This window comes from Erpetoichthys calabaricus, chromosome 3 (genome assembly GCF_900747795.2).
Source record: "Erpetoichthys calabaricus chromosome 3, fErpCal1.3, whole genome shotgun sequence".
NCBI classification, from domain to species: Eukaryota; Metazoa; Chordata; class Cladistia; order Polypteriformes; family Polypteridae; genus Erpetoichthys; species Erpetoichthys calabaricus.
The window spans coordinates 269,634,964-269,648,933 of record NC_041396.2 but is presented as its reverse complement, the minus strand read 5'-3'; the positions used below and the strand labels follow the sequence as shown (position 1 = coordinate 269,648,933).

General features: G+C 36.0%; 1 protein-coding gene across 2 annotated transcripts; it reads left to right on the top strand.

Annotated features, from left to right (window-relative positions):
• The first annotated feature begins 94 nt into the window (after positions 1–94).
• On the top strand, positions 95–13,463 carry trappc1 (trafficking protein particle complex subunit 1). Of its 2 annotated transcripts, XM_028798270.2 has the most exons (6): positions 95–239; positions 777–846; positions 6,420–6,521; positions 6,832–6,902; positions 7,990–8,128; positions 12,743–13,463. In XM_028798270.2, the coding sequence occupies exons 3-6, from the start codon at positions 6,423–6,425 to the stop codon at positions 12,869–12,871; spliced, it is 438 nt and encodes a 145-aa protein (XP_028654103.1). In that variant the 5' UTR covers positions 95–239; positions 777–846; positions 6,420–6,422; the 3' UTR covers positions 12,872–13,463. The 2 variants fall into 2 exon arrangements, with proteins under 2 accessions (XP_028654103.1, XP_051781096.1); XM_051925136.1 differs by lacking the exon at positions 95–239 and having other exon boundaries at positions 569–846.
• The last annotated feature ends 507 nt before the right edge of the window (positions 13,464–13,970 follow it).

Here is a 13,970-nt window from a genome sequence, read left to right as displayed (position 1 = left end):
AGGGCTAGTTGTACAAGCAACTTCAACAATTCTAGTTCACCTCCAGACTGCCTTGGCGGCGAGTAACCCGGGAAGGGTGGCGCTTTTCGTGCAGCTTAAAGAAGCAGGACAGCATGAAGAAGCCGCCAGCGCCACCCGCGTCTTTGCGCGCGCCTAAGTATTTCAGTTAAGAGCCGCGGCAGATGCCGCCGACTCCACATTTGAACGTCTTGTGCAGCGTCGCGCCATTCCGGCCGCCTGTACGTATCGTGAGGTCCTTCGTCTTCTGTTACGATTGCTAATGTTTAATCACTCGTTTAGCATTGGGTATTCATCGCGACTCCTTTATTTGTGTAAACAGTTTAAAGCCAGACTGAAGAAAAGACGCCCACCTCCCCACTTTTATTTTAAATAGCACCAAGAGGGGGGCAGTCCTATCCTTAATAATTTTAGTACATATAAACACTGTGAAGCATGGCATTAACGACAAGTCTCAAATACTACTGATATTAAATTTTACAATAAATAGATATTCTTCTGAGGAAAATATTTAATATTTTTTATAATGAAAATATTGACCCAATAAATCTATACCAACAAATATCGCCCAAGGTTTTTCTTTCGTTGCCTGTACGAGTCAGACATTGTTTTTAAAAATTGTTGTATCGTTTCTAGTACGCGATGAAAGGGGTGCTGTTGATAAATGAACACATAAAAATAATTAACTGTACTTGTTTGAAAATTGTTTCCAGTTGGGATTCATTTTAAATATTGAAGTAATAAATTATTTTAATCAGGCTTCAGCAAGGATACCTATATTAGGCCCATGCAGGAAAAACCGGAAGACCACAACAACAACTGCAGGAGGTAAGTTCTATATTCTGACTTTAATGCCAACGCTTCCTTTTATGAGTTCCAATTGTGAATAAATTCCAGGATCTTACTTTGAGAGTAAAATAACTTGACAATCCGTATTGGAGGGTAGTCTATAAAAACCGTTGTCCACCTACATATCCTCCTTATGGCTAATTTGATGTTTTGATTACTAGATCAATTTAAAATTGCGAATGTCAAGCTTATTTAAAGGAAAAATGTTTACTGTATCATTTCGAGTTAATTTTAAGAGAGGATCTTAAGAATTATATACTGTACAAGTCGAATTTGGTGAAATGTCTCGAGGGTTACCAAGACTGGTGTTACTAATTGAAATGTACAAGGAAGAATGCAATCGGCGAATGCGTCAATCTCTTTGCTTTAAATAGTTTGTTAATTTTGATAAGAACAACTTAGTATTTAAATTTATATCATCAAAATACAATGAAATCTAGACGATATTGCAGTGTTTAACATCCATCCATTATCCAACCCGCTATATCCTGTCAGTTTTAATATGGGTGTTGTAGGAAAAAAATCCTGAGGACAGTTCAAAGAGAGACCCCCTTCAAGGTAGCTTGGGCGTGCAATGGTTTGCAAAAATAAAATGGGGTGAATACAACACACAAAACGGAAAACAAGTAGTTCTATTCTCAGAGCTAGATGACCAATATATCATTGCCACCTCAGAAATACAGTACAACATAATTTGTTCTTGCACAGTGCTTCTTACCAAGTGCAGGTACAGAATGCTGCTACAACTCCCAAAGCAAAGTGCAACATAAAATTATACAAGTCACTACGTTCAGATAAGCACATTTTAAAGGTACAGATTTGTTCAAGTATACAGAAAACAAAGTCAAAACTGATTATCATAAATGGAAACCAACAATATCTGTCCATTGTAGAAGCATAGCCAATTGACAATGAAGGAGATGAAATTATAAGAAAGAGAGTCAGAGTCAAAGACAAAGTCAGACACAGTGGGAGTCTTGGAGACCACAGCAAACCAGCTGCCTACCCCATCCTGGGCATTCTATAGCAAAGCTAGTACTGGGCTATCCAACCTGGTGAAAGGACCCTTTTGTTGCTCCAATGATTGATTGATTGATAGATTCCAATGCTCTTTTATTTGAGATGACTTTTCCATAGGCAGGAGTAGTTACACCAAGTGCCACATCATGATACTGAGAAGAGAAACAGAATAGAGGAGGGTTAGTAATGGTTTATGTATATTGTATTGCATATTTTTTGCACAGATAACTAACAGTCAGAAATGTAGTATGCACAGCTAATCAGTAGCTGTAGTCTGGGTATGCTAGACTAAAGTGGTGAGTCTTTAGGCTTGATTTAAAAGCAGAGACTAAAGGAAGAGGCATCTCTTATGTTAGCGGGCAGACCATTCCACAGCTTCGGGGCCCTGTAACTAAAAGATCAACCACCCACTGTTATTTTATTAATCCTTTTATCAATTGTAAGCAGGCTGGCATCTTGAGATCTTAATGCGCACTGTGAATTGTAGTGACAAGTTCAGATAAGTAGGCAGGGCCTTGTCATTTTAAGGCTTTATTTGCTAAAAGGAGACTTTTGAAATCAGCCCAAAACTTAACAGGGTACCGGTGTAAGGACTTAAGAACGGGAGTTGTGTGTTCATAACTTTTGGCTCTTGTAATAATTCTTGCATCTGCATTTTGAGTTAACTAAAAGCTGTAAAAAGATTGAATTGAACAGCAAGTGAATACTGCTTTGCAGTAGTCAAGAAAGGCTCCAACTCAGTCCTCTATGGCACCAACGGTTTAGATTAGTGGTTTCCAATCCCAGTCTTTGGGGAGATCTATGGCTGCATGTTTTTGTTCAAAACAGTTTCACAATTAGTGAATCCCTAACGACAATGGAATTAATAGTCTTTGTATTCAACCGAATTTATGATTAATTTTACTGACATTAGAATGAGCAGAGAATAATTAAGTATCAAATGTAGTAATATGTTTAGATGTTCAGATTGCTTCACCAATAGAATCTGGTTAATTTTCTTCTAAACGAGATACATTGCTGGAAATAGTGCATGTGATATGTGAAACAAAATTAAACAATTGGGTAATTTGTTAATTAGGTTTCAATATTACTCTCAATCATTATATATAATATGCTACCTTGGCTGTTCGTTTGACTGTCCAGGATTTTAAATCACCTGTAGCTCGCAAACCATTTGACCTGTTGACCTGAAATTTGGTATACATATACTATGTGACATCTACTATCCGCTTTCAGGGTAATGATTGACCTATTCCTATGTTATTGTAAAGTCAACTCTAGGCAGCGGCCACCAGGGTGGCCGTGTGGGGCATGCGTACAGGAGCCGTTCTCATTGCCACCACTGTCGCCGTCACTTTCCCTAAATATTCATATCTTAATTCATTCTTCAGGCAGATTGAAGACTTAAGTGGCAGCTTAAGTGAAAAATTAAAGAAAACGTACTAAGTAATTGCAACACAAACACTGACTTAATCAGTTGTAATGCGAAAAGATGCTGCCGAAAGAAGAGAAGAAGCGGGCTGCTAGGCTGGAGAAAGGAAGAGCTGCTCAGGAAGCAGAAAACGGATCAACCTCTGAGCAAATGAATGCTAAACATACAGAGAGTGTATGAAAACTAGGAATGCTCAAGTCAAGTGAATTCACTGCACGTTATCATGCAGTGCGCCATTACCGGTGTAAAATAAATAGAGAACTAATATTTAGGAGACTGAAAAGTATGGGAATAAAAAACTAAAAATCTTTAGAGTCTTGTAGTGTGAAACAAAACACTGGCAAAAATGTGCTGAAATAAATAGGTTGATATATTAAAGAAGATCTGCATCAGATAGTAACAGCTATAATATACAGCTGGTGCGAAACCTTCCACAAAAACACACAAGTTAAAATAAGTGTGTTTATGTTAAAATAAGACTCACTTTATACAGTTACTTACTAAAAATCAGGACTGTCAAGGTGTGGATGCTGTCCTAGGAAGCTTTTGGTTTAGCGATTTGATGTTATTCATAAGTTATGTTTTCTGATGTCCAAATCGCATGGTCTCATGTCTCTTAATCTCTGATGTTGCTTCCTATGTTACCGTGCTGTCATTTTATTCTCTTTTGGTCCATCAGGTAGGCCATATTTATGTTAAAATGCACATGTGGGGTTTCTGGACAGGTGACATTGCTCACATGTGATTGGCTATCTTGTCTTGATAACGGATGACCCTGATCAAAGTGTTTTATCTTTTAAGTACCTCCACACTCTTTCCAGTATTAATTGTAAATTAATACTGTAATTGTTATCCCTATGGCATCCATCTGTTCCCAGGATATAAATTAATTAAAACAGGTTCTTTGGCACCTGTGCCTTTTTCCTATTTAAAGGTCATAAACTAATTGGAAAAGAAACTGACAGGAACAAATGCATAAATTGCAAGTACAATACAAAAGGATGCTCACAATGACTGTAATTAAAAGCCAGTAAATTCCAGTTCATCCTGTTTCATTTGAGCAAAGTAATTACAATTTAAACAGTCTGCAGTTCAAAAATTGAAGATTTTCAAGCCGCGACACCAAGACAACTAAAATGAAGCATAAAAATATTTTTTGAGCAATAAGTACTTCAACAGCAATAATTTACTTTTCTTTAAGAAACTGATTTTGAACAAAAGCCTGCTGCCACTATGGCCATTGAGACAAATTTGCAGACCTTTAACCAATGTACTGCATAAAAATGGAACTGAAACATTTCCCTTTGTTGCTGATCACAAAGTCCTGCAATTTCACAAAATGTCTCCTTTTAGTTAGATAGGCCTTGATTCAGGACAGCATGATCTACCAGCAATATATTGATCTGTTTTTCCTAACAGAAGAGGGTGTATTGCATTAAAAGCACTGTAGAACTCAACAACATGATTCTTGCCATTGTGCTGGTCTTGTCTAGGTTGGAGAAGGCTCCTTGCAGCATTTAGATTCAAATGTCATCTGCTGCTTTACTCTTTGTGATTGGTAGACAAATTGTTGGGGGTTCAGGGTATCTCAGTTGTCTCAGAATGAGCCTATAAAAAGTCTTTTTAAAAGCATAATTTGAGAGCTACTGGTCTGTAGTCCGTAAGAGCATTAGGGTGACCATTTTTAGGTAGGATGTCCACCACAGCTGTAGCACTTTCTGCAGGTTTAGAGCAAGGGTGAAGAGGTTTTCAGTAAGACTGCTAAAATGATTTATTTGTAAACAATTTGACTATTTATTAGATCATTCAATTAATATAATAACTGATTTTTTTCAAATAATTCAGTTAGACATATGAATACGTGCTGTATTTAAATATTGAATAATTTTATATTTAAAATTTGATAAAGTATAGATATGAAAAAAAACACAACTAAAATAACTCTCAAAAAGAAGACAAATATGTCATTGCTAACAATACTGTCTTGTTTGAGTCTTAAAGCCTGAAAGTAAAAACTGTTGTGTTTGATTAATAATGAACTTATTAACATAACTTGGTGTTGGTAGTCCAAAATGAAGCAAGTCTTTTGGGTTCTTTTAGACCTCGGTTTTCCAATGGATCCACTCTAAAACTCCTTTCACGTGTATCTTAAAGTCCTTGTTAAATTAAGGTGTTGTTCATAGACATCTTGAATGTAGGTGATAGGCATATTTGGCATAAAGCAGCTTAATAAGGTTTGTAAAGTATAAATGATACCAACCGAAGTCCTATTGCAGAAGTCGGGCAACTCCCGTCCAGGTAAAAAACCACACTCCTCCCCCTGGCTTGGATGCCTTTTCTTATCCTATATATATATATATATATATATATGCTGGGGATGGTGTATAGATGTATGTGATAGTGTCCCTACCAGAGAGTTTCCCTCCACTATATGTCTGCAAGCATGATTTTGGTCTGCCATTGTGTAATAGTTAAAAGTAGAATAATGGTTATGCAATACCAAGTTAATAACAGACTATTTTAACTATTTAAAATACTCTCTGTATCTCTATATGGCTAACATCACTCTGGTTTCATTTTTATTTTATATTTTTTTGGATTAGATAAATTCTGTGTTCTTCAGCTTTACTAAAGTATTAGCATTGTTCACCTTCGTAGTCCGGGGCTGTTGTGCTTTACAACCTTAAGGTGTCACTAGAGTGGTTTTCCTGTATGACTCTTACTGTATAGCAAATTGTTTAGGAAAGAACATTTATGTTCTGCTACATAAAAATAGTTCAGTCTTGAGTAATAAGCATTTTATTTGCTGCACGCTATACAACATAACAGATTATACTACTTATATAACATGGTTCTTAGACCAGTATTATATGGAAAAATGTATCATGTCAATTTTACAGAAACTTGTAAGCTATGGGCATATTATTAAATTATACAAATTGGTATTGGTAAGCTTTATACTAACAAGCCCCAGTTGTATGGATATTTTTATTGAAATAGTAAGTCTAAATAAACAATGAGCCAATAGAAAAACAATTTAACACAGAATCAGGAAATACACTAACAGAAACTCCTCCAAACCTTTGTCCTCTCCCTTTAGACTATGACTGTTTACAACCTGTACATCTTTGATAGAAATGGGACCTGCTTGCATTATAGTGAGTGGAACCGCAAGAAGCAAGCTGGGATATCCAAAGATGAGGTAATAGAGATAAGTTGTTTGATTGTGAAATTTCATTATGTTTTTATAGTATTTTTAAATTATGAATTGTGTTGCTGTTTACATTATTTCATTCAGACCAATTTTATGTAGATGCAAATTAAAATAAAAAAAAATTATGTAATACATTCTTTTTTATAAGTGTATCTTATCATGCCAGGAAGGTCTTAATTATATGAAATTTTTAGTGTTTCTGCATTTATGTAACCAATGTATCTTTGGTCTCAGTTTTTTGTGCACCTTATGTATGTAATAGAAACTAAATCCTATAATCCATATACTTCTCTTTTAGGAATTCAAGCTGATGTATGGAATGCTCTTCTCTATTCGATCATTTGTCAGTAAGATGTCTCCTCTTGATATGTATCCTAACCAATTATCAAGAACTGTTCTGTATGCGCCAAACATTAAAGATTATTGAGTGTAGAAGAAATGTTTAGTTAACTGTATGCTTTTATTCCACTTTGACTAATCAAATGGTTTATAATCAGAGGACATTTATTACCTCATAGGCAATACTTATTTAGTACATAACATTAAATATACAGTTACTAAATTATTTTAATCTGATGTGTTTGAGTATAACCTATTCCCATCAGTCATCTATGATCACATAAGCAACAGTTAAAATGTGCACTATTTTATATAGCGTGTTTCATAATCTGATCTATCCAAAAACTGTTTTATAGATGCAGTACAGTTGTTAAAAATATTTACACTCCTTTAGCATAGGTAGTTAAGTGAGCATCTGTATCACACAGCAATCTCTGCAGGAAGAATGATTGCTTCTTTGTACAGTAGAGCTTTTTGGCCACTAGGCCAGAATGTCTACCTGTTAATAAGAATATAACTATGAATTTGAGATAGCACTATGTGTTATCTAAGAATAACATTTTTACTTTGTGAACTAATGATGGACAGTCAAACTTTTTTCAACTGGTAATACTGTTTGCAATCCTAGTATAAAGGTTGGGCTTGTTGTGTTTTAAAGTCTTATTTTTTTCAATCTGTCAGCTACAAAGTTGTTCATATAACTCCCTAAATAGACTGTGGATTAATTTATATTGTGCTGCATAAAATAGTAAAAGTGTAGAAAAAATAAGGAATATATTCCTACAGTTAACTTTTGAGGCACAGCTGACATTCTTAAAGAATTTCATAGCTGGCTGTTCAGGTCAGCAGCATGTTCAATAATTGGTAGATGAATTAAAAGAGAGATATTGTCATAATGTAAATCTGCTTGGGTAAGGGAACAGAACATTATTACAAGACTGGCAGTATATAAAAGTGAGAAGGATTATTTTGCTGTGTACACAGTGTCTAATGTAATGTTAACTTGTACAGTAATGGATAACACAACATAGACATGTACTATTATTTGATCATTTCATGTTTTATGGCTATTTTTTTAATTGAAAATTAGAATTTACCTTAACACAATGTAATAAAGGAAGGATGGGTTCTTGGCTTTTCAAACCAGCAAATATAAGCTGCACTATTATGAGACACCAACGGGACTGAAGATTGTTATGAATACTGATTTGGGTGTGCCCAACTGCAGAGAAATTTTGCATCAGATTTATAGCACGGTAAGAAAACTGAGTAACTTAAGGCCACTGCCTAACTTTCACCTGATCTGAAAGAATGTTGTTGCAATCACGCACTGAAGGATAGTATTGGAATAAAAGTACAAAAGAATAAAGTAATGCACTGGTCTGCAATAAGCAATACACTCTCTCATACCCACAAGCCTGTCATGGAAAAAACAAGTTCAGCAAATGAAGAGATAATTATCAGCCTGAAAATCAAAGCAAAAATAAAAATAGATCCAATTTTTTTTTTAATAACATTTGTAGCTGCATATCTCTAAGATTTCCTTTCATAACTGATGCTTACTGTATGTTCATGAAGATATTTTTTTTATAAGTTAATACACATTTTAAACTCTGAAAATTTAACTAACTTGAAAAAGCAATGATTAATGTGCAAATTTGGAGCACAGAAGCATGTATATTTTTTGATTTTGACAAACTGCCATTTCCATTTTCCACAGTATACATCCATCAGTACAGGGTGATAATGATAAACACTGTAGAGTTTGTCACTGCAAAATGAATTTAAAACTTAAAGGAGACAACTAGCTATGCTTTGTTTTATATAGTGATTATGCAACATCACTACTTGAACAACTAAATGTCTCTTCAGATTTCAGAAAGTATTTAATATCTGTCTTTACAGTGTGATGCTTCTATTGTGAGCTGCTTGCAATAATCTTTTGTTGCTTTGATCAACTACAGTAGTCCATCTAATAGAAAACAATTTTTGTCCATTTAGCAACTATTAATAACCTCCTTCGCTTTTCATGTACATCTGGAAGTGTGAGTTAAAAATGTTGAATATTTGTCAACTAGAAAAAATGTTATTATGTGTCACAGAAACATAACAGAATGTCAACATAAATACAATTAGACGGTATTTCCAGTATCCACTGTTGTACTGATGCATATTTAGTCCACGTCTATGTTGTGATATGTTATGAAACAGTCACCAATGAACACTCGACATCACAACCTGGACAGTAGAAATGTGTCACTTTGCACACTTTTCCTATAATATTATATCTGTTGTTGGAGCATGAAAGGGTTAAATGTCATTGTCTGATCCACACGATCATCACTGCCCATTGGATTATTGCTGCATTGTGCATGATTTTTAGGAGGCTAATGTCTTTCTTGTCTGTCCACTCAATCGCAATCATTTTTCCTTTTTGCCACACTAAAGCTTCTTGCGACCAAATTCACCAGGCATATCATGGTGTTTTGGTTGTACTGTATGCATCAGTTTCACTATCTGCATCAAAGTCCGATGACCAATTCACATTCTTTTCAAACTGGAGTTACCTTTTTTTTTTTTTTTTTTTGCATGTCATTGTGCATTTTGGTTGAAAGCTTTGCACCACTCATGACCTTTGAGGAGATACCACACACACAGAAATATTCATCATTTTTTGCAGCATTATGTTATTTTATCCACTAGATGGTAATAGAATATTTGTTCCGAGCCCTGTTTGGGCTTAACACTGTATATGCAAACAATAAATCATAACCTGAGAGACACTCAAGCTTAATCATTTTTACATGGAATTCAGAGCCTAAAAGACACTTGAAGTTAACACCAAGGAGCTTAAAGAAAGCTTGCTTCCAGGTGAAAGCAGTTTTGCTACAACTAAAATAAGCTTAGGTGATGCTTTCCGGTTCTTATATCTCTCATTACTCTTTTCCCAGTATCATAGTATTTGTAAATATTATTACATCTTTCAGTATACCTAGCTAGTTGTACTTTAAGTACATATAATTTTTGTATTTTGGTTTGTGTTTCGACTCTTTATATGTGACTTTAGACAAAAAATGTGATTATTGCCACTCTTTCATAATAAACATCACTCAGGTGTCATTTTAGCCTCGCTCAAGAAGATTGGTAAAAAAGTGAAACAAAGTTGAAAAAAGTGAAGCAAAGTATTTTAAAGGAATACTCCACCTAAAAATATGCGCTCTCTCTCTCTCTCTCTCTCTCTCTCTCTCTCTCTCTCTCTATGAGATATATAGTGGTGGCTGAGAAAAATATTTACTCTCATGTTTTAAAGGAGAACAGAAATAACAGCATTTCTAATAGAATGGAAACCTATGTTGACCAACCGCAAACAATGTCAAAAGTCTTCAGGTTACTCACCTTGCATATTCCACTTGTCAAGTCATCCAGTTGTATGATTACAATGTCAAAATGCATGCATTTTTTGTTAAATATTTTTAAATAAGTGTTTCTGGTAATTAAAGTAGTCTATAAACAGGAAGGTCTTTCACACAGGATTGTGCTTTTGATGTAAAAACAGCTTTCCCCTCTTATTTACTGATCAAAAGTCTTGGCCATCACTACAAACCAAAAAAAAAAAGTTTTTTGGGTGGAGTATTTCTATATACTATATATATCTTTAAATATCTTCTAGGTTGTGGTATCGAAGTACTACTTGTATAAAGCACTTACTCATTGTTTAAGTTCTAGATATAATTTGCTTGGGCATTTTCCTTTTTTTTAATTAAATTTTAGCAGAGTAACACCATAAAAGTGACTGGCGGGTTAATGTCCCAGTTACTCATCTTAGACTTTGGTCTGTTTAATCTGTCTGCTATTCTTGAAAACTGTACACAGTTCTTAAGTCTTTTTAAGGTTCATTCTCATATATTGTTGGTCTGTCTGTCTGCATAAAGCAACTTGACTCCCAGTGGGATGCTTATGCAGCAGTTTAGCATAATTAATGCTTCAAAGAAATTTGTAAGGAAAATTCTCAGTTTTTTTGGATATTGTGAATGCAGCATGCTGTGAAAAAAGGTTTTGAAATTTCAAAACTATTGAAAAGCATTGGCAAATTTTCAAATAAATAAAAAAATCTTTGCGACATCAAATGTAGATTGGTTAACTATATAAATTTGAATGTGTACATTTTGCACATATTACTCTTTTACTTGCCTGACAGCCACTCCTCACAGCTAAACAGTTCCTTAATACTTGTACATGTTAGGCCGGGTTTATACTTCACGTGACGCGATGCGTGCACCTGTGGACTCTACTGCTACACAAGCAGTGTACTGTTTATACTTGCACATATACTTTTATGTAAATCTGGATGATTCCACCAGGTGGCAGAGATATCATTACATTGAGTAAACAATGTTCGGCTTTGCTGTTTTCTGAATTGCCCGAAACATCCATTAAATTCTCAGGATAGTTTGCCATAATATCTCTGAAACGATAGATGTTTAATGATTATATCCATTAATCCAGGGACATGCCCATTCCAGCAAGCAACAGGTGCGAGTGAGAAACAATCCCTCGATGGATCGGCTCATCACAAGGTGAATACAAGCATACACATACACATCACAAATCCCCAAACCTGCATGTCCTTGGAAGGAAACCAGCGCACATTGTGGAAAACCACCAGAAAAACATGTAAAATATACATGCTTTAACACGTTTCATCATAAAAGTGATAGCAAGTATAAATCTAAGGATTCTAAATGTGCACAAAATTAGAATATCATAAATTTAATGTGTTCTGTGTGGCAACTACTGCCTGCCACTGTAGTCTCTGCAGAAGGAAGCCCCAGAAGCATGTAGTGATTAGGTTGGTTTTCAGATTCTGCTTGTTGAGGTCAGCAAACCATATGTGCTGTGTTTTCATACATTACAACCAAAACAACTTTATGGATGCATTATCTGCACATTATATTGGGTCATGTTGGGGACTGGTACAGCGCATTGCCGCACCCACCACATGACGAAACCGCTCTGGATCTCGGTTCGCAACCCCCCTAACCAGACATGCAGTCCAGTCCCACCCTCCGGAAATGAACCTTTATCTGCTGCAGCCAGGTGTTATGCAGGTGTCCCGTTGGCCTTGTTCAGCTGCTCGGGACCTCAGCAATGGGGATCCTAGGAGCTAGATCATCCTCGGGGAATCATGCCACATGGCCGTAGTGCCATAACTGACACTAACTCACAATGCAGGTAATGTGCCTCATTCGGGACTCAGTGAGCAACCTCTCATTTGACACAAAGTCAAACCAGTGGTACCCAAGAATTCTTCAAAGAGGCACAGTACTGAAGGAGTCCAATCTTTGTCTCAGGTCCCTGGATAACATTCATGTCTTGCAACTATATATCAAAATTGGGAGGATTTGGACCTTCGTCCTTTTGCAGAGATATCGGGAGCTCCACACACCCCTTTCTAGCGACCTCATGACCCCCCATGCTCTCCCAGTCTGTCTACTGACTTCATAGGAAGAGTCACTAGAGACCTGAACGTCATTGCTGAGTAAAGTAAACCTCTCGAAAAAACTGACACTCTCAACCGCAGACAGACACACTGCTGACGGCTGTGCCCAAGAGGTCATTAAAGGCCTGTATATTACAAGTATGATTCAATATTTCTCTGATGCTATAATTTGTAATTGCATTTGGTTATCACTGTTATGTTAAGCACATGACTCACTTACAAAAATATTAAAAACAAACTGTGATTATCAACTCCTTTTGAAGTAACTAAAAAATAATGCTTCAGCTTTTCAAATCAATAAGCCCTGGACACCCCTAAATGTTATACCATATTTACTGTTTCTAACTTGTTTTTTATTTTCATCTTTCAGCTTTTTGTGGAGTATGTTGTGAAAAACCCTTTGTGCAGTATGAACGAACCCATCCAGAGTGAGCTCTTCTGCACTAAGTTAGATGGCTTCATCCGAAGTCTTCCCTTCTTCTCAGCCAGGGCAGGATAATATCCATCAGATCTGGGACCGTTGAAATCCTTGGAATTCATGTGAACTGCTGCTCGATATTTCTGGCTTGAACAATGACCTGGGCATTTTCGCAATGGAAAATATCCTAAATGTCTGTTTCTAAATCATTGTTCATAGTCCAGGAGGTTTTTGGCTTGATAAGAATAAAAATGATTTTGAGATAATATTTCTCAAGGGAGAGACAAATTTAGTCTTTTATACCTTGTTTGTCTTTTTTTTTATATATCTCACAGTAGGTCAACGGTTTTTAACAGAATAACAACATACAGCCATGGCTCAAGTTTTGTTTAAAGCAATGCATCATAAATGGGGTTCAGTAAGTTTCCTTTTAGTAGGTAGAAAAGTGCTGATGTATCACTTTTGTTATAAAACATTTAGCTGGTTTTGACATGACTAAACAATTACTGTCCAGTTAAACTTCAAGACACTGGATATCCTAGCCAGGCTTGCCTGTGTTTTAAAAAGTGCAATTTGCATCTCATTCATAAGAAAATACTGTGACTGGATAGATATTGGGCGAAAAATGTAAAATTATTTAAGTTTTGATGTAAAATAAATTACCTGAATTATACTGCCGTTGTGTGTAAATCTATCTGTTATCATTAGCTGACCTTTATACAGTTGACATTTTAATACAGTGTATACAGTATATTTGAATGCAGTTTGCAAACACATTGGGGTGCAAGAGATCTATGGATACACTTGCTTCCTTAAATTAGAACAATCAATGTCTGCACTTTTCTGGTGAAACTCTTCACTTAGTTTCTTTTTCTTTCAGCAGATCATCTTTTTCCATATCTTCCTGTCCTCTGCATCTTGCTCTGTTACACCCATCACCTGCACGTCCTCTCTCACCACATCCATAAAACTTCTATTAGGCCTTCCTCTTGCCTGGCAGCTCTATCCTTAGCATCCCATTCTGTACTTTCCCATTCCACCACCAGGTTTCCTCTTCCTCCTTCCTCTGTCCAGATGTCACGCCAAGCACCCTTCTTGCTGTCACAGATACTACTTCTGCTGTAGTTGCTTATCTGTCTGGTAACTCTTCACTGCCACCCAGTGCCTGTCGTGCCTCCTC